The following is a 21,140-nucleotide window of genomic DNA, read 5'->3' on the forward strand; positions in this document are numbered from 1 at the left end:
AGCCTGAAGGACTGCATGGTAACTATCTACAGGCCTGTGAAAGAAGGTTCTGGAAGGTAGAGCGATTTGAATAGGCTATTCCTCTGGTACCTGTGGGTGAGAGACCAAAAGAGCTGGGCTTGTTAATATCAATTAGAGAAAAGAAAGTACATCACAGACAATAAGGCCAAAGCCATTTACAAAGGAAAGTGTGGAGTCTTCTTCGGGAACCTTTGTGGCTGAATACAGAAAAGGTTTCTAACTAACTCATATTTCTTTATAGTGGCTCTTCCAACTCCTAAGTTCTGTGAGTTTTCTAATCATGAAAGCTTGCCGATGTCTAATTATGTAGATTTCTTTTACTGTTTCCTTGCATTGTATCTACATGCATTATTATATTTCCCATTTCATAAATTTGAAGAGGCTTTACCAGCAAAAAAATTTAAAAACAGATTAATTAATTAATAAATAATTGCTGCAAAATGCATATTACTTACCACAGAACAGGCCAACATGCTGAGCACTTATATACAAATGGCATCATTTAATCTGCACCCAGCACTGAGCATAAACATTTTATGCCATTTTCCAGAGGAGGAAATGGAAAGAAGAGGTAAAGTAAGTTGACCAAGGTCGTATGGAGTCCAGACGCCTTAGACATCTAACCATTATATCAGTGCACCCATTACTTTGTTAGAGTAAAAAGGCTGAGACTAATTTCCTCCCTGAAGCCAGTGTTTCAAGACCAAGGCCCAGGCCAGGAACACCTCACCATACCCTGATGGTCGAGACCACCACCACTGGAGAAGCAGAGATGCTGGTACTTACAATGGAGTTGTTGAGCTCAGAGTCCCATACAGATCCTTTTTCACACTGAGTATGATTGCCACCATGATGGCTGGGATTCCTAGAGTGGGGAAGCAAGCCAAAGGCATCCCATTAGGAAGCAGGGGAGAGTTCCTGATCAATGATTGTGAGTCCTGCTACACTAAGACACTGTTTAAATGAGCCACAGATGTGTGGGCATCAAAATACCATTGTTTGCAAAATGTTTGTGAATTCTTCCAAGTTAAACATTTCTAGGAGTTCTCCAATCTGCTAAACTAAACAGCATGCCAATGGCTCCAATACAACACCCACTGGTTATTAAAAATAGCACAAGTGCCAAAAATCAACTTGGCAATGAAAGTATCTCGTTCATGGGAATGCAAGTTTGCATCAAGCATTTCTGCTCAGATGATCAGCTGCCAATTTGTCTCCCTTACAGTACTGCCCATTAGTTCCTGGTATCTTTTTGTCTAGGTCACCTTGAAGGAAGGGCATAGGCAATCAGCTTCAGCCTTCGGTGCTTTTCTGACAAGGGAGCTGCTTGCACACTCGTTACTAGTTTGACATTTTGACTAGATCGACCAGTTAACGACCAGTCAATTTAGCCTGAGTATAATAAAGCAATCAGTTCAGTCAAAGTGGTCAAACGTGATGTGAGTATAGACATGGGGCTTAAAAAATCCAATTACATGTACATTTGCAAAACTTAAATGATTTCTCTCTTTCTCACAATGTATTTCTCCTAAACTAGGAGCATTATACTGGCACACATTTTAGGGGTCTTGTAAGAATACTTTCCAAAACTGTTTCAAAGCCCAGAGTGTCAAGCATCTTGAGAAATCCTCCACTTCCACTGTCCTGTCCTGTGATGAACAGGACAGTCCCTTCTGGTCTGTATGTGGCCCACCTAGCACAGGGCCCAGCATTATGTCGATTGGAAAAATCCCACCCTGAAAAAATCCCACCCTGAAGGGAGGGATGGAGGGAGGCCTCTCATTTAAGAAAGTTGTGGGACAGTCTCCAGTCTGTGATTATACTTTGCTAATTGAGACCAAAAAAAGGTGTCTACTGGTTATTATAGGGCTTCCCCTGCGGCCCAGTTGGTAAAGAATCCGCCTACAATGCGGGAGACCTGGGTTCGATCCCTGGGTTGGGAAGATCCCCTGGAGAAGGGAAAGGCTACCTACTCCAGTATTCTGGCCTGGAGAATTCCATGGACTGCATAGTCCATGAGGTCGCAAAGAGTTGGACACGACTGAACAACTTTCACTTCACTTCACTGCTTATTAAAAAATGTGGACAACTAAATCTATTGCCTTGGACAGGGATTTAAATAAAGGAATAAAACCTTTGAAACAGGCTGCTTTGGCATTAGGAAGACAGAAGTTCAAACATAAACAGAGGCTAATATTTGTTTTCCTTACGGTTGACTGCATTTGTCTAATATTTAAATGCTCCCTGTAGCGGGCCACCTCTGCAGTGGTTCCCTGGCCAACCCTATAGGGATCCAGAGGCCAAACAGACAAAGGCCTGAACCATGGCTGATCTGAATTTCGGTGGAATGCCTTGTGACCCCCGACGAATTCGAGAAGACAGGGCAGTCCTGTGAGGAGGCACTCTGAGGCCGTCTACTACTTGCCACCTCACACCCTCTGAAAAGCTGTCATGATGCAGTTTCTCATCGCCTCCCCCGGTGTGGGGCTTTGCACCCTGCCTCCTCAGAACAGAGTTGCACAATAAAAGTACCAAGCCTTAGCCTTGCCTATCTCCCCCTGCATCCCAGCAAGTGTGTGTGGGATGTGCAGATCAAACAGATGAGAAGCCAGCCCTAGGGAATACCAACATGGAAGGAACAGGCAGAGGAAGAAGGGTCAGGAGAGAAAGCTGAGAACGAGTGATGCCCGGGGATTGAGTGCTATTTCCAGCCCTTGCACGTTTAGCTACATGTGTGTTATCCACCTTCTGGATTATTCATGAAACCTCTTCCACAACATTTTTCAGACTCAAGGTGAGGGTTGCCAGGCATAAAGGGGAGTATTGACTATTTTTGTCTTTGTACACCTGATGGTTCCAACGTATACTAGAACCATGTTTTAGATTGTGCTTTGTTTAAAATTAGCCTGTCTCCATTCACCACAATAACATGGGTAATAGCATTGTGTATCCAAAGAAAGCACATACTACATTAATGAACTCCCTAAAAGGATGAGTAGCTAATTGGGAAGCTATTGTCTTCACAAAGGCAGTGGAAGGTACACTTCATACACAGCTCCTATTTTGTTGTTGTTCAGTCGCTCAGTCATGTCCGACTCTTTGCGACCCCATGGACTGCAGCACGCCAGGCTTCCCTGTCCTTCATCATCTCCTGGAGCTTACTCAAACTCATGTCCACTGAGTCAGTGATGTCATTCAACCACCCCATCCTCCGTCATCCCCTTCTCCTCCTGCCCTCAATCTTTCCAGGCATCAGGGTCTTTTTCAGGGAGTCAGTTCTTCACATCAGGTGGCCAAAGTATTGGAGTTTCAGCTTCAGCATCAGTCCTTCCAATGAATATTCAGGACTGATTTCCTTTAGGATGGATTGGTTGGATTCCCTTGCAGTCCATGGGACTCTCAAGAGTCCTCTCTAACACCACAGTTCAAAAGCATCAATTCTTCAGTGTTCAGCTTTCTTTATGAACCAACTCTCACATCCATACATGACTACTGGAAAAACCACAGCTTTGACTCTACGGACCTTTGTCGGCAAAGTAATGACTCTGCTTTTCAATATGCTGTTGTGGTTGGTCATAACTTTTCTTCCAAGGAGCAAGCAACTTTTAATTTCATGGCTGCAATCACCATCTGCAGTGATTTTGGAGCCCAAGAAAATAAAGTCTGTCACTGTTTCCATTATTTCCCCAGCTATTTGCCATGAAGTGATGGGACCAGATACCATGATCTTAATTTTCTGAATGTTGAGTTTTAAGCCAGCTTTTCACTCTCCTCTTTCACCTTCATCAAGAGGTTCTTTAATCCTGTTTGCTTTCTGCCATAAGGGTGGTGTCATGTGCATATCTGAGGTTATGGCTATTTTCCCCAGCAATCTTTTATTTTGAAATCATCAAGCCACTGTAGTTTATTTATTGTACTGCTTTTTAACAGTCTATCCCACTATATTCAGTCATGCTTCTGCTACAGAAGCATACAATTTGCAAATCTATGGAAGCATATAAGAGGCAATAAGTAAGCAAAGAAAATCTCACTTGCTTAAAAAGAATGGAGTCTCTAGATTAAAGTGATCAGCAATGAAGAGGTAAATAAATAGAAAATCATAACATTAGGTATATTCTTGCTGAATTACTGAAGTCCAAATGTTACCAAAAAAGCAAAGAACCTCGTAAATTCCCAGCAGAACATATAAAACAGGACAAAAAGTTAAAAAAATTAACCACCTAGGAAAATAATAATATTCATGTTAGTAGATACAGTCCTCCCATAAACTTTGTAAAATAGAAATAAGCAAAAATAACTCTATTATAATATGACAAATATTATTTACTGTAATCAACAAAAAGTATCACTTTAAATAACAAAACTTAAAAATCACTTCAATTAATATCAGGAAGCTTATAGTGATAACTATCAAAGCTATTATTTAACACTGGAGTTTTGAGCAATAAGAAAAGAAAATTATTACACAACATTTTTATACTAACATGATTTTAAGCCTAGGTAATCTAAGATATTCCCATCAACTACTAGAATTAATTAAAAAATTTATGAAATTAACATACATAAGACAGAGGTACCAAAAATAAACAGTTCTCTCTTGTAGAAAAAAGAATCTAGAAATTAAAATATATACATCTGTGTTTTCCTCCTTTTCCAATACAGTGTTGAAAAACTCTAATGTATTAAATCTACTTACTAAACAATTCAATGCTACAATTGGTATCTTTGGAACTAATTATGTCTCTAATATCTAAGATATTAGATATTGAATAAAAGATATTAATCTGTAAAGCAATTATCCTTCAATTAAAAAATAAATTTTTTAAAAAAGATAATAAAACACCATAGATCTCTGGATGCCAATATAAGCTCTGCATTTCTAAGGAAGTATAATTTCTACTGGCAGTCTTGATTCCAACTTGTGCTTCAGCCAGCTCAGCATTTTGCATGATGTACTCTGCATATAAGTTAAATAAGCAGGGTGACAATATACAGCCTTGATGTATTCCTTTCTCAATTTGGAACCAGTCCGTTGTTTCATGTACAGTTCTAACTGTTGCTTCTTGACCTGTATACAGATTTCTCAGGAGGTGAGTAAGGTGGTCTGGTATTCCCATCTCTTGAAGAATTTTCCACAGTTTGTTGTGACCCATGCAGTCAAAGGCTTTGGCATAGTCAACGAAGCAGAAGTAGATGTTTTTTCTGGAACTCTCTTGCTTTTTCTATGATCCAACAGATGTTGGCATTTAATCTCTGGTTCCTCTGCCTTTTCTAAATCTAGCTTGAACATCTGGAAGTTCTCGGTTCAACATATTGTTGAAGCCTGGCTTGGAGAATTTTGAGCATTATTTTGCTAGCATGTGAGGTGAGTGCAATTGTGCGGTAGTTTGAGCATTCTTTGGCATTGCCTTTCTTTGGGAATGGGATGAAAACTGACCTTTTCCAGTCCTGTGGCCACACCTGAGTTTTCCAGATTTGCTGGCATATTGAGTGCAGCACTTTCACAGCATCATCTTTTAGGATTTGAAATAGCTCAACTGGAATTCCATCACCTCCACTAGCTTTGTTCATAGTGATGCTTCCTAAGGCCCACTTGACTTTGCATTCCAGGATGTCTGGCTCTGGGTGAGTGATCACACCATCGTGGTGATCTGAGTCATTAAGATCTTTTCTGTATAGTTCTTCTGTGTATTCTTGCCACCTCTTCTTAATATCTTCTGCTTCTGTTAGGTCCATACTGTAACTGTCCTTTATTGTGCTCATCTTTGCATGAAATGTACCCTTGGTATCTAATTTTCTTGAAGAGAGATCTAGTCTTTCCCATTCTATTGTTTTCCTCTATTTCTTTGCATTAGTCACTTAGGAAGGCTTTCTTATCTCTCCTTGCTATTCTTTGGAACTCTGCATTCAGAGGAGTATATCTTCCCTTTTCTCTTTTGCCTTTCTCGTCTCTTCTTTTCTCAGCTATTTGTGGGCCTCCTCAGATAGTCGTTTTGCTTTTTTGCACTAACCATTTTGCCCTTTTGCCTTTTTCCACCTCCTATGGATCCAACACATTTTCTGAATGATTAGTCTGGTTTGAATAGGCAAGGGGTGGGGAAGAGCTGAGCTGTTCATGTCAGAATTATAGGAAAGCAACCAATGAGAACTATTTATGCTAAGTTCCTTCCTGGCTTCTTCTATAGGGCGGCAGAATGGTGACAGTTATAAGACGTGGTGTGAAATGGAGTAGGTCTGAACCAGCACCCTCTCAGATCTTTCAGGTCTTTTCCCTGGCCTTAAACAATCTGACTACATCCTAGAGGTCAAAGTCCAAACTGTGGAGATAGACTCCCTGGTTCAAACCCCAGTTCTGCCACTTACTAGCTGTGCAAATTCTGGCAAATTACATAATCTCTTTGTGCCTCAGCATCCTCATCTGTTAAGTGGGAATAATGATGAAACCTTTCCCATAGGGATATTGTGAAGATTAAATGTTGTTGCTGTTGTTTAGTTGCTCAGTCATGTCTGAATCTTTGCAACCCCGTGGACTGTAGACTGCCAGGCTCCACTGTCCATGGGATTCTCCAGGCAAGAATACTGGAGTGGGTTGCCATTTCCTTCTCCAGGGGATCTTCCCCAACCAGGGGTCAAACCCACATCTCCTGCATTGGCAGGTGGATTCTTTGCCACTGAGCCACCAGGGAAGCCCAGAAGATTCAAGCTTAGATTAAATGAGACGCTTTGAACCAGGTTGGGCACATGGAACACTACCTCAGTGTTGGCTATTGTATCCATGTGTATTTGTTGGGATTTTAACTTGAGAAAGAGAAGGATAAAAGCTGACAGGTTCACTGCTATAGATCTAGCATTTAGCACAGTGCAGCAGCAGGTGCTCAGTAAATATGTGTGAACTAGTGTCTTGCAAGAGGTCAAAAGCTTGATTTACAGAGCAATACAGACAGAAAAAGAAATGCCCACCCAAAAACCAGTGAGGCAATGCTTAATTCCTTACCTATGATAATAGCAGAAGTTTGGTCTTAAATACTTGTATAATAGAATTACACAGACACAGGCTTGAAACAGACATCAAGGACAATGGCAGATATACTTATCCTAACCAACCAGACAAAATTTAAGGATATAATTAGGAATGTACTTGTTGAAGACTTTGACTAGAGTGAAATACATGCAGACTGTCTCCAGGCCCATCCAAGTCAAAGACACGAGCAGGAAGTAATGAAGTGCCACAGCAGCTGTGATACAATGGCCCGCTTTCTGAAATGATGATGACCAGGAATTGACTAGAAATACGGGGTTTAGCATCAGTAGTGCTGTGTACAAGTTGTTCAGGATTTTGGAAGGATGATCTTTTCGAAGTTTGCTAAAGGAGAAGGTGCAATGTGAGGCAGGGTCTCTGCTTTTGATCAAGCATGGCCATGCTTTCTATGTATAATAATTAAAAGAATAAAAGAACTGTCTATTAAAATTTAATTATTCATATTACCTTATATGTACTAAATTTTTGAGTCCCCCACCATCTTTCCAGGTAGAATCAAAATATTTCAAATAAGGTGACCTTTAGTAATAAGAATAATAATAGCTTCTCTCAGCTAAGCAGTCCCTTTTTTTGAAGAAAAGGAAGGAAAGATTTTCTTGGATACTACAATTCCACCATCACTCCTTCAAGTGACTCAAGACTAAATCTACACATGACCAAGTAGCAGGATGACTATAGGAACCATTTCACATAGTTACTTGGGTATTTCAAAGATCCAGACACTTGACTTCATGGAATTTTTCAAGAATTTTCAATTTTCACTTGAAAAGAATTTTCCAGTCTTTTGCCTATTTTTAATGTATTGTCTTTCTTTTGCTTTTTGCTTTGTAGTTTTTAATATATTCTGCATACAAGTCCTTTGTCAGATATATGTATAGTGAATATCTTCTCTTAACCTGTGGCTTGCATTTTCACTATTTTCATGGTATCTTTTGATGAAAAAAAAACTCTTAATTTTAATGAAGTTCAATTGATTAACTTTTTCTTTAATACTTAATGTTTTTGTACCCTGTTGGAGAAATCTTTTCCTATTTCAAACCTATAGTTGTTTTAAAAATTCAATTACAATCTTTTTTTCAGAGGAGCCTTGATTTTTTTTAACCTGGCCACTTCATAATCTAAAGGATCTGACCTCTGCCTATTGTGATGAATAAGAACATTTTTGTTAAATTAACACAAAATTAACAAGGTTACAATGCCAAGAGCATCCATCAAACCAAATTAAACTTAGAGTAAAACTCTACCAACTTACTGAAAAGCTAAGTATGTCACTATTGCAGCTCCCAGGAAAATGGAGGAGATTCCATATCTGATGTGTGTTATAATCACTAATATCCATTCATTCACTGCATCCACTGCAGATCTGGATAAATCCTAGGGAATGCAATGTGTTGTATTTTATACATTTGGCTAGGCAAGTTTATGGTTAAAAAGTTTTCAGTGCTCACTAACAGGAGGTTCCCAGGACCTACAGCATCTCTGTTAAAGCTCTTATAAAACCTGAGTATGTAGATGGATATACAGTAAGACTGTATATTGTTCGTTGATTATGCCTAGTGCAACTTACTGTGTATGGGGCATGGAGAGTCATCAACAGCACTGGAAGAACATTTAGTCCTTGGTTTTATTGTCATTAACATGTTCCACACTTCAAATATAACCAAACTAATAGATGTGAATTTGAGATACAAAGTGAATTATTATCTGAACTGAGCGTTCCAAAACATTGCACGGAACATCAAAAAAATGTTCCTTTCCCTTAGACCTTCAATAATTTTCATAAAATTAAGAGACAAAGTGGACCTTAGAGATCACATAAACCAGTAATTTCTTAACCTGAGGACTATAAAAGACTTGAAATGGTATGCAAATTACTCGAATATATTTGAGCATCATTCTGGGAAGACGGTCCATACTTTTCATCAGATGGCAGTGGCTTCGTGACTCCTGAAAGTTGAACAAATGCTGGTCCACGCTGGTAGTTCTTAACTGGCCACAGTTTTACCCCTCCCCTGGCACAGGTGGCAAAGTCTGGAGACATTTTTGGTCGTCACTCCTGAAGAAGGTGCTACCGGCATCTAGTGGGCAGAGAACAGGCATGCTGCTAAACACCCTTGAATGCACAAAACAGCACCCACAACAAAGAAATATTTGACCCAAAATAGTAAGAGTGCTAAGGTTACGACATCCTCATCTACCCCAATCTTTCACATTCCAGAAGACAAATTTAAGATCCAAACAAGTGAAATAACCTGACCAAGATCACATAGATAGCTAGTAACAAAGCTAGACTGTGAACCATGGTCTTTTGACTCATGCTGTAATGTTCTAACCAATTTGCAGGAGGGTAAACAAAATTCTTACAGTTCAATAAGTATCAATGGATTACCTCTTATTTGTTGAGTAGACATGGTTAAAAAAAAAGAAAGAAAAAGAAAACTATAAAACAGATTCTCAGCCCTCAGGGAGTTTACCATTAGTAGAAGAAACAACTCATACACAACACATTCATATACCAGTATATAATATATACAGTACAGTAACTTAGGAGAACTAAGAAATAAGAACTAAGAAAGTATTCAAGGGTGGGTAAAGAAGAAGGAAATGCATTTGAGAGCCATTTTGAAGGAAAACTCAAGTCCTGATGTTAGGGAGGACCATAGGAAATGAAGGAGAGGAGGATTAACAGTTACTCCAAGGCTCTAAGCCTGGATATGCAAGTTGATCAGAAAACTCATGTTTGGTTAACTATCACAAGTATTAAAAATAAAAATTTCTTTCTTACACTGCAATGTGGCAATAACTATTAAAATTTAATATTCTAAGTGGAAGCAGTTCTACTTCCATCAATTTATTCTATAGAAATACACCAGTATTAGAAGACAAATAAATAAAAATGTGTACTATAGCATTGTTCATAATGGAGAAAAACAGTAACAACTCAAATGCTTACTGTAGCAGATTGGTTAAATTCCACTGTGGAATACCATAAAAATATTTTTAAAAATTTAAGTAGATAGACATATATTTGCTTGAAAGGTGTCCAATATATATTGTTAAGTGAAAAGCAAGTGGTAAAAACAGTATGTATAATTTGATCCCATTTTTTAAAAAAACAAAAGATATATTAATATACATATACAGGAAAAGAATTTGAAAGAACATACATAAAGGTGTTAAAGATGGTGATTTCTCTGGAGGGGGATTATAGAGACCTTTTCTGTAAACTTTGAATTTTGAGAAATCGGCATTAATTTTACAAGGAAAAAAAATAAGCATTCATTTCAATTTGCTCCACTTTGAATGAACAAGGTGGGGGGCTTTTTTCCACTTGCATGTCACTTTTCCATAACTTAGTTCATACATATATTCTTAGTCTGTAATCTAATAAAAGTTGTCAAAACTCTATTAAGGAGTGATTATGAGGCAACCAGGCTTCCCTGGTGGCTCTGACGGTAAGGAATCTGCCTGCAATGCAGGAGACCTGGGTTTGACCCCTGGTTCGGGAAGATCCCCTGGAGAAGAGAATGGCTATCCACTCTGGTATTGTTGCCTGAAGAATTCCATGGACAGAGGAGAGTGGTGGGCTACAGTCCATAGGGTCTCAAAGAATTGGACATGACTGAGCGACTAACACTTCACACATTGAGACAACTCACCATTAAGACTCCGAAATGGGTAAGATGATCACACTGACAAGACTGTGTAATTTACGTTTGTTTCCTTTACATTACAGCCTGATGAATTCCATCCACCTTGCCCATCTGCAAGTGACAGAAGGGAATTTCAAAGCAATTTTGCTTTTCTCAGAAATGTTTGACTTTTCATTATATGTACCTTTCCAACGTGTGCTATAATTAGTATTGTTTGTTAAGACAGCAGGATAGCAGTATAATTGAACACTGAAATTAAATTAATCCTAATAGGCAGAACTGACTTGTGGAGGACTTCATAAATGGCATAACTTCTTTGGTTCTCACTTTTCCTGTTCTTCTACAGATTAGGACAGACTTTAATGATGAACAACAGTCCTGCCACCATGCTGGGGTGACAGAGTAAGGACTGTTTTTTTCAAGTAGCACAAAGAGGAAACAGATCTAGAACTTTTTGAAAGGTCTGAGCTATGGAATATAGGCTGACACGTGGGGTTCCTCAATGGGGCTGGAATAAACATTTGAAACAACCAGCTCAACCTAGAATTCAAATGGTCTCAAGTGTTTTGCATTCAAGTCAGGTTATGGTCTAGAACTCCTTAGGGCCAATTAAAGCCTCTGGTCTACTTGACACCTGCCTAGTTTCTCACTCCTGAGCACATTCAGGGTTCTAGAACTAACCCACATACCTTGAGAACTTGTAGATCTTGGGTACTAGATGACATTTAAAGTTAAACCTCTAGAGTAGTACTAGACCAGAGGGGTTCTCCTAGGACAGGCAGCTAAGTGTGGTTTAAAATTTGTCCATCCGGGATAATACTAAGAGATTCCAGAAGTTCTAGATCCATGGACAGAGGGTGGGGGCAAAAGATGAGCTGGAAAGAGCCCATTAATGGATATTAATGAATACACAGATCAACTTATTGGGGCTTTGGGGGACAAAGCTTATCATTTTACAGAAATCTTACCCTGAATGACTTGAAGGGGACCAGGAAAGGACAGTGCTCTCTTTGTTGTAAGAAAGCAGTAGTATTCCCTTCCCTCACCCCAGGATTCCAAGGATACTAAAAAAGGAAACATCCCAGACAGAGCTTCTACATGTGGAAGGACTGCTCCCAGAGACACTCCTGGCATTCCAGGAGCAATTGCTTCTGTGTGGGAATTTTCTGAGATTGGGCTACATCCCTACAGATTCCAATGGCAATGGTCAAGCTTAAGAGGATCCCATTCAGCAATCCCTTTCCATCACCCTTTCTCTCTCTTTTTAAAAATTTTTATCAGAGTATAGTTGATTCACAATGTATTAGTTTCAGATGTGCAGCAAAGTGAATCAGACATACATATATCCACTCGTTTTAGATTCTTTTCCCATATAGGCCATTACAGAGTATTGAGAAGAGTTCCCTGCGCTAGACAGTAGGTCCTTATCAGTTAACTATTTTATATGTAGTAGTGTGTATATGCCAATCCCAAACTCCCAATGTATCCACCTCACCCCCTGCTAACCATAAGTTTGTTTTCTACATCTGGGACTCTATTTCTGTTTTGTAAGGTAAGTTCATTTATAGCCTTTTTTTAGATTTCACATATGAGTGATATCATGTGATATTCCTTTCTCTGTTTGACTTACTTCGCACCTTTAGAGCTCCTCTAAGTCCATCTATGTTGCTGCAAATGGCATTATTTCCACTACTCTTTCTCTTATGGCCCCCAAAGACTCATACTCAGTCAAGTAGGAAGGGTCCATAGAGACCAACCAGAATGTCTTATCCCCTCCATGAAAAGATAAAAAGATGGAAGCACCTAGAGAGTAAACGGACCACTCAAGGTCACACAGTCAATGTAGAAGAGGGAAAAACAGAGGAGATAGTAGACCTGGAAGATCTCATGGAAAAGCTCAGATAAAGAGCCAGATCTTCATTCTTCAGCTTTCTTCAAACAGCTCAAGGCTGCTCTGTACTGCTGTTTTCCAACTTTCTTTCTTCCAGTTTGCTGAGTTATGTGCTTTCTTTCTAATCTCCTAAATAAGTCTTTTTTCAAAAAGAAAGTTTTAAAAATGAAACTCCCATGCCCTAATTAGATATGAAGCACATTCATATCTTGGTCATTTGGAGTTCCCTGTAGGGTCTGTTAAGACAGTAGCTTCAGTACAGCTTGCTCCCACGTAACTCCCAAATAGCAACATGGTCAAGGACAAAGTCTCACTGAGAGCAAAAGCCGAAGTTTGCTATGAAAATTACTTATTGTTATTCCCAAAGTCCCAAAAGGCACAGCAAACTTGATCATAATTCTAGAAAAAAGAAAAATCAGAGGCAAATAGCTTTCCTTGTGACTGTCACCAAATAATGACAACTACACACAAGTCTTTTCTTCTTGATGTTTTGTCGAAGAGTAGACACATACACACACCATTTGTAAGCTGGTTTTAAAATAAACTCCAAGTATCTTGGAGTTTACAAGTGAGTAACAAAACAATATGTTACTGCTGCATAGTGATCTGGTATGTATCCTTTAATATCTTTGGTAAAGTGAGAATTTGCCATGTCTTCCTGGTACAAGGCCCAGGAGGAGGATTGGAGTAGCTCTGATGTGCGGTAGGTGCTTCTTGTGAAATTCTGGAATTTGGGGCTCATAGCTGAGATCGAGCCTTATGGATACAATATTCAGATGCCTCAGGCTTCCTTGGTGACTCAGGGGTAAAGAATATGCCTGCCAGTGTGACATGGGTTTGATCCCTGATCCAGGAAGATTCCACATGCTGTGGAGCAACTAAGCCAATGAGCCACAACTACTGAGCCTATGCTCTAGAGTCCAAGAGCCAAAACTACTATGCCCACGTAGACCCTGTGCTCCACAACAGAAGCCACGGCAATGAGAAGCCCAAGAACTGCAACTCCATAGTGGCCCCCGCTCACCACAACTAAAGAAAAGCCCACACAGCAACAAAGACCCAGCAGAGCCAAAAATAAAATAAGTAAATTTAAAAATAAAAAAAGATCGATCTGCCTCCTCATCAGGTCTAGTGAGCATTCCTGAAGCCTCACCAGCTCCTGCAATCTCCAAGGAGCTGGAGGGCAATTAGAAATTGGTTATGGGGGATGCCTAGAGAGCTGTGGCCCCAGCCAGAATTAAGAGATCTTACCTGTTAAATATATTTCATTTGGTATCTTTTTAAAAGAATTCCTACTCCCACTCTTCCTTTTTTCCTTCTAGAATTAAGACCTGTGAAAAATATGCTCTACCATATGGTCTTTTAGATTGGCAATGAAGGAAGCTATTAAGACTCCACACTGGACATAGATTAACATCAAAGAATGGAGTAGTAGTTTATTCTTATATCACGGCTAAATTTGAGCATTTAGTAATATATACCTTATGTTATGCCATATGACTATGGTTTTAATTCTTTGGTGATAATTAATACATATTTTAATGCTCTTCATGGAAATTCAAAGGATAAAAATGTTTCACTATGTTGAATTAATTTGTTTGCCTTTCTCAAAAATAAATGGAATTAAATATCATTTAGAGTGATGGGAAAACCAAAAGATCCTCTTGCCCCCAGTCACTCCCCTGTTGATCTGCCACAGTGCTGGAAGCCTGTTGCTACTTATCCCTTTGGACTAAGGCATTATTTCTAAAGTCCCCAATTACAATACACCTCTGCTACCTGGAAGGAAACAATCTTCGTTAAATCTTGGAATCACATCTGCTAAGTAGCCAACTATTTTTAACAGGAGATTCGAGGAGGGGTTCTGAGGCCTTTTTATTTTGAGATGAAAATGGATATGTTACCTGGTTTCCTTGAACATGTTGCAGAGTAATAACCACTGGGTCTGCCAAGTTTTGAATGGATATATCAGAAATGCTGGCACTCACGACATATGTGGTTAATGCTTTTGTGATGTTTTTGGTCTGCGGATGAAACATACAAGGAAGAGGAGTTCAGGTCCTACCTTTCTAATTTCTGGCATGTTAATCATCAGTCTAGAATTCTGAAGTACTGCACGGCATTAGGTACAGACATGTGGAAAATAAAATCAAAAGCTAAGAGGGAAGTTTCAGAGATAATTTAGCTCATCTCCTATCTTCACATCAGGTCTAAATTATACCCAGCTGGACCAATTTCCAGCCATATACCCAAATATCTATCCAATGAGCATTGGTTTTGCACCTGCAACAAAGTTCAGCTATTGTCTACTAGTGAATTCCAGACTCTGACATGACGCTGCTGCTGCTGCTGCTAAGTTGCTTCAGTCATGTCCAACTCTGTGCGACCCCATAGACGGCAGTCCACCAGGCTCCCCCGTCCCTGGGATTCTCCAGGCAAGAACACTGGAGTGGGTTGACATGACGCAGTTCATCCCAATTCTAACCCTCACCCATCCTAACTTTCTTTGAGAGAGCCTCTCCTTATAAGGAACATCAGCTCATCATGGGTTAGTTACAACCTCTTCCTGTTGCATCCTCATTGGCAATGGAAGCTGGTTGATCATCATCCAGCTTGGAACAGTGTCCTCCCAGGACACCGTGGCCTCTTGAGCATAGGCACTGTGTGTCCTGGTGTCCCCTGCATGGCCTAGCACACAACAGGGGTTTTATCTTGTACTTACGGTGAGCCAGTTACTTTGTTAAGGGCGTTTCACGTGCACTATCTTCAGTTCTCACTGGAACAATGTAGGCATTTTTCAGGTATACTGGGGCTTGGGAAGGTTCAAAAGCTTGGACAAAGTCACACAGTTGGTGAATGACAGAGCAGGGATGCATCATAAATGTTGGTCTAAAGGAAATGTAGCTATTGAGATGCAGAGCTTGCTAATGCAGAGCCATTGAGATGCTGGGCCCATGAGCCACAGGCCAAGGCTCTAGGCGGCCAGGCAGCTGGGAAGGAGCTGCTTCTGGGGCTCACCTGAAGAGACGGGAGGTGGGGCGGGTACAGGGCAGGATAGAGAGGAAGCAAAGCCTCTGAGGACTTGCCAAGAAAGCCTAGAAATGGGGCGCCCTGATGATGTCCCATGAAGAACCTGCTGGGCCACTTTTAGAAGATGCCAAGCCCTCAAATTTCCTCAAATTTTCCAAAATCACGGCAGATGGTGACTGCAGCCATGAAATTAAAATACGCTTGCTCCTTGGAAGAAAAAGCTATGACAAACCTCAACAGGGTATAAAGGTCCATATAGTCAAAGCTATGGTTTTTCCAGTAGTCATGTATGGATGTGAGTTGAGAGTTGGACCATAAAGAAGGCTGAGCACCGAAGAATTGATGATTTTGAACTGTGGTGCTGGAGAAGACTCTTGAGAGTCCCTTGGACTGCAAGGAGATCAAACCAGTCAATCCTAAAGGAAATCAACTCTGAATATTCATTGGAAGGACTGATGCTGAAACTGAAGCTTCAATACTTTGGCCACCTGATGTGAAGACCTGACTCTTTAGAAAACACCCTGGTGCTGGGAAAGATTAAGGGCAGGAGGAGAAGGGGACGACAGAGGGTGAGATAGTTGGATGGCATCACCGACTTAATGGACATGAGTTTGAGCAAGCTCTGGGAGATGGTGAAGGACAGGGAAGCCTGGTGTGCTGCAAACCATGGGATTGCAAAGAGTTGGACACGACTGAGCAACTGAACAACAACAAATTTCTGAGCCCTTCAGCCACTGAGAAATGAGGAATTATGAACACAGCCTGGGGCTCCCTGAGGAAGCTACTCACTTTCTGTTCCTGACCAGCTCTGTCAACCAAAGCCAGCATGGTGGTTCAGTGCTTCCCTTCCCAGAGGAATCCCCCGGGGCAGTTCTTATGTAGAGGAGGGTTTGCAGCAAGATCCAGAGGAAAAGGTCCTGGCCGATGGTTAAAAAAACAAGTCCTAGAGGATCCTGCTGTGATTTATGTCAGAGAGTGTTTTGCCTATGTTTTCCTCTAGGAGTTTTATAGTGTCTGGTCTTACATTTAGATCTTTAATCCATTTTTAGTTTATTTTTGTGTATGGTGTTAGAAAGTGTTTTAGTTTCATTCTTTTACAAGTGGTTGACCAGTTTTCCCAGCATCACTTGTTAAAGAGGTTGTCTTTCTTAAAAAACTGGAAATAGAACTGCCATATGACCCAGCAGTCCCACTGCTGGGCATACACACCGAGGAAACCAGATCTGAAAGAGACACGTGTACCCCAATGTTCATCGCAGCACTGTTTATAACAGCCAGGACATGGAGGCAAACTAGATGCCCATCAGCAGACGAATGGATAAGGAAGCTGTGGTACATATACACCATGGAATATTACTCAGCCGTTAAAAAGAATTCATTTGAATCAGTTCTAATGAGATGGATGAAACTGGAGCCCATTGTACGGAGTGAAGTACGCCAGAAAGATAAAGACCAATACAGTATACCAACACATATATATGGAATTTAAAAAGATGGTAAATGATAACCCGATATGCAAAACAGAAAAAGAGACACAGATGTACAGAACAGACTTTTGGACTCTGTGGGAGAAGGCGAGGGTGGGATGTTTTGAGAGAACAGCATCAAACTATGTGTATTATCAAGGGTGAAATAGATCACCAGCCCAGGTTGGATGCGTGAGACAAGTGCTCGGGGCTGGTGCTCTGGGAAGACCCAGAGGGATGGGGTGGGGAAGGAGGTGGGAGGGGGGATCGGGATGGGGAACACATGTAAATCCATGGCTGATTCATGTCAATGTATGGCAAAAACCACTACAATATTGTAAAGTAATTAGCCTCCAACTAATAAAAATAAATGGAAAAAAAAAAAGAAAAAAAAAAAACAAAACAAGTCCTAGCCCAGGCCCTCTTGTTTCTTGAAAGTCCCTTCCCCTTTCGGGGACACTGGTAACATGAGAAAGGTGGACCAAATACCTAACAACCCTCCCAACTTAGTCTCAGAGATGTGGTTTTCTATAGTGAGAAGGCCAAAGGAAGAGAAACACATAGTGACTTGGGACTGAATTAACCTACTTTCTGGCTTTATTTCCTTGACCTAAAAAGTGGCAACCATTCAGGTAAAGGAACTAAACCCTTGCTCACTCTTCTACCCTCTAGTTCTAGGCTCTGGTTGGACCTATTTCCATTTTTGAAGCATTACAGAAGCGGTTTCCTCTGCCTGAAACACTCTTCCCTCCTTCTCCTCACCCTTTCAAATCTTCTAGCTGGTACTTGACCTCCATCTCAGATGACACATCTCCTACAGAGGCCTTTCCTGAGCTCCCAGATAGCTGGGGTGCTGGGGCTTTGTGCTTCCAGAGCCCCTGGGCCATATTGTACTTGCCTTGGGCTTTGGCCCTCTCCCCAAGAGCCACCACTAATGGAGGGGTGGAAGAGGAGGCACATGTTTTCCAAGAGTGGTGTCTTATTAACAATATGGGGCTTCCCTGGTGGCTCAGACAGTAAATATTCTGCCTGCATTGCAGGAGACCCAGGTTCGATCCCTGGGTTGGGAAGATCCCCTGGAGAAGGAAATGGCAACCTACTCCAGTATTCTTGCCTGGAGAATTCCATGGACAGAGGAGACTTGTGAGCTACAATCCATGGGGTCACAAAAAGTTGGACATGAGTGAGTGACTAACACTTTCACTTAAGGTAATATGTTGTAATGACAGTTAAGGTTTTGATCAAAAGATATTAGAAGAAGTAGTGTGAAAGCAGAGCTGTGAGACTTTGAACTTGGGTGGGGGAGGGTTTGTAGTTAAACTGTGGCATTTTTTGTATGTGCTTACTCCCCCAAAATGAGTGGCTCAGGTCCCAGCCTCAGGTCACCCCCTTGCGTGTGAGAACCCTCCCCCATACAGCACCACACAATACACATAGTAGGAATTTAATAAATATTTGCTAGTTGAATAAATAACTGGGTGAATAAATGAATAAATTGTGTCCCTTCCCCTTTCTGGGTCTCAATATCCTCATTGGTAAAATGAGGAGATGGGACACAATGAATTATAAGGATCCTTCCGGTTCTGAAATTGATGATAGGTTACTTCTAATCCTTCTTCATCTGCCACTATGACGTCTGAAGGCTAATTTTGGCAAAGATCTTTAATCTTTTTCAGTAGAAGGTGTTAGTGAATAAAAATGACTTATTAGGTGTGAAATTTATGCAAAACAGGTTTATCTTTTATTTTACAAAACAAGCACACCTCTCTGAAGAAAGGAGAGAAGCTAAGACCAAAATAATGGCATCTAAGGTGACAGAAATTACAAGCTGGCCAAAAGTGCCATGAGTGCTATGAATCACATTCGTAATTTTTATTATGATTATTTGTTCATTAACTGGCTTGTCCTGGGTCCAGCTATTTTTCTCCATTAAAAATGCCTAATAAATATATAGCTAGTGAAAGCATATTGAGTACCTAGCCCTATGCTAGGTGCTATGAAAATAAAACATGTCTGAGCCATGACACATGCCACAACCTCCTTGGGAATACCAATCTAGAAACTAGGCAGAGGTGTAACACAAGAATACAAGCAGAGGGTAAGGAGGAGAGCAGAGGTTCATGAACTTTAGGCAAACTTCCCGGGTGGAATTTGAGCTAAGCCCATAGGAACAAATAGAATTTAGACAGAGAGGGGAGCAATTACAGAAGTCCAGGAGAACAGCATCCTGGAGATATAGCTGGAGATAATGTTATAATGAATTGATATGCAGTATGTTTAAGCTGGCTCAGTACAACCGCCTCCAAATCACTGTGGAAATTTGACCATTAGAAATTCATTTGTTTGGATAGTCTCTTTTAAAAATGTGCACACCCAGGCACTAGTTCATGAACCTCATAAATATTTGAACTTTGGAGTCAGACACCCTGGATTTGATTCCTAGCTATGCCACTACCTAGCTGTGTGATTTTGGGCAAAATTACTTAAGCTCTGTGTCTTAGTCTGTTAGGGCTGCTATAACAAAGTCCAGATTACATGGCTTATAAACAACAGAAATTTATTTTTCACAGTTCTAGAGGCTGCAAGTCCAAGACCAAGGTGCCTACATAGTTGGGTTCTAGTGAAGGTTTGCTTTCTGGTTGACACCTTCTTGCTGTATTCTCACATGGTGGAAGGGGTGAGAGAACTCTCTGAGGCTTCTTCCATAAGATCACTAATCCCATTCATGAGGTCCCCATCCTCATGACATAATCACCACCCAAAGGACTCACCGGGTGATACATCACCTTGGGGGTTAAGATTTCAACAAAAGAATTTTGAGAGGATACAAATGTTCATATCAGAGCGCTCTTTGAGTCTTGGAGTATAAATACTAACAATTAAGAGTGGTCATCAGCAACATCATGCCATCTCTGAGCGCTCTCTTCCCAGCAGCTGGGTGGGACAGAGCAGGCTGAAGAAATGGGCTTTTCGTTAGGCAGAGCCCCAAGATAATCAAATAGTAAAATCAATGCAAACACTTACATGGTGTTAATTGTGTACAAGGCACTATTCTAAGCTTTTTATATGTATTAAGTCCTTTAATCCTTCAACATCCCAGTGAGGTACTACTATCCTCCTGTTTACATAGGAGGAAACAAAGGCACTGGGAGTTGAGGAACTTGCCCACGAGTTCATGTGGGTGGACAATGGCACAGCCAGCTTTAAATTCTGCATCTGGCCCCAGGGTCCCTGCTGTTAACCACCACATCATACTGCCTCTCTGTCTAATAACAGGTGAGGACAGAAGCCCTTAGAGAAGGTTCTGTGGAGGCGGTGGGAAAGAGCAACCATGTCTGCAGTTAAGTGTCCTGCTGGATACCACTCAGCTTCAAATAAATTGGCCTGAGAAATGTGTGTGTTGGCTTTGAGGATACAGGGGAGATTTGGGAGGGGAGCACAGATAAGCCCAGATGGCATTTCATCAGGAGAATTCGCTGTACGTTTCTGGTTTTGAAACATCTTGAGGCCTCCGTTTGGTCATCAGATAATCCTTAAGGTCCCTTCCAAAGCTGAGAAGCTGTGAAAATGAAAAACTGAGGAACATCATTAAAGTAGACGTTGATTCATGCTGAGAGCCAGGGGTTGTGCTGGAAGATTTGCAGAATAAATAGGAGAGCATATTTGAGAATAAACAGCACATCATGGAAATAGCAAGAGTTCATAATTACAGTGAGTCACCATATGTCGGTTCATGACAGTTACCAGAGGCAAGAACTTACCTTAAAGAGTGAAGTTTGGCCAAAAAAATTAAACAAGATGGTGTGTAAGCTGCTAAGAGGAATTCTCTCCCTCAGTGATTTAGGTAAATATATGGAGGCCAAAACTCTCCCCAAGGGGACTTTGTCTAGGGAAATCTGTCAAGGAAAACCAGGAAATAAAAAACAGATTCATCATCCATCAGCTTGAAGTCCTCGCCACTTTCTGCCCCAACCCCAGCCTCAGCCCTGGAGGCTGAGGGCTGAAGGGTGAGAACTAGCTCCACCAGCTATGCAAATCTT

At 40.8% G+C, this 21,140-nt stretch overlaps 1 protein-coding gene across 1 annotated transcript in view; it reads right to left on the reverse strand.

Annotated features, from left to right (window-relative positions):
* Positions 1 to 21,140, reverse strand: part of ADGRG4 (adhesion G protein-coupled receptor G4) — a 107,092-nt gene that overhangs the window by 8,591 nt on the left and 77,361 nt on the right. The window contains 9 exon segments of the mRNA XM_043459825.1: positions 808 to 886; positions 3,225 to 3,230; positions 7,122 to 7,384; positions 8,313 to 8,434; positions 10,720 to 10,758; positions 10,760 to 10,824; positions 12,958 to 13,003; positions 14,509 to 14,628; positions 20,862 to 20,996. Coding sequence (XP_043315760.1) covers positions 808 to 886; positions 3,225 to 3,230; positions 7,122 to 7,384; positions 8,313 to 8,434; positions 10,720 to 10,758; positions 10,760 to 10,824; positions 12,958 to 13,003; positions 14,509 to 14,628; positions 20,862 to 20,996 — 875 coding nt within the window.

Source organism: Cervus canadensis, chromosome X, assembly GCF_019320065.1.
Source record: "Cervus canadensis isolate Bull #8, Minnesota chromosome X, ASM1932006v1, whole genome shotgun sequence".
NCBI lineage: Eukaryota > Metazoa > Chordata > Mammalia > Artiodactyla > Cervidae > Cervus > Cervus canadensis.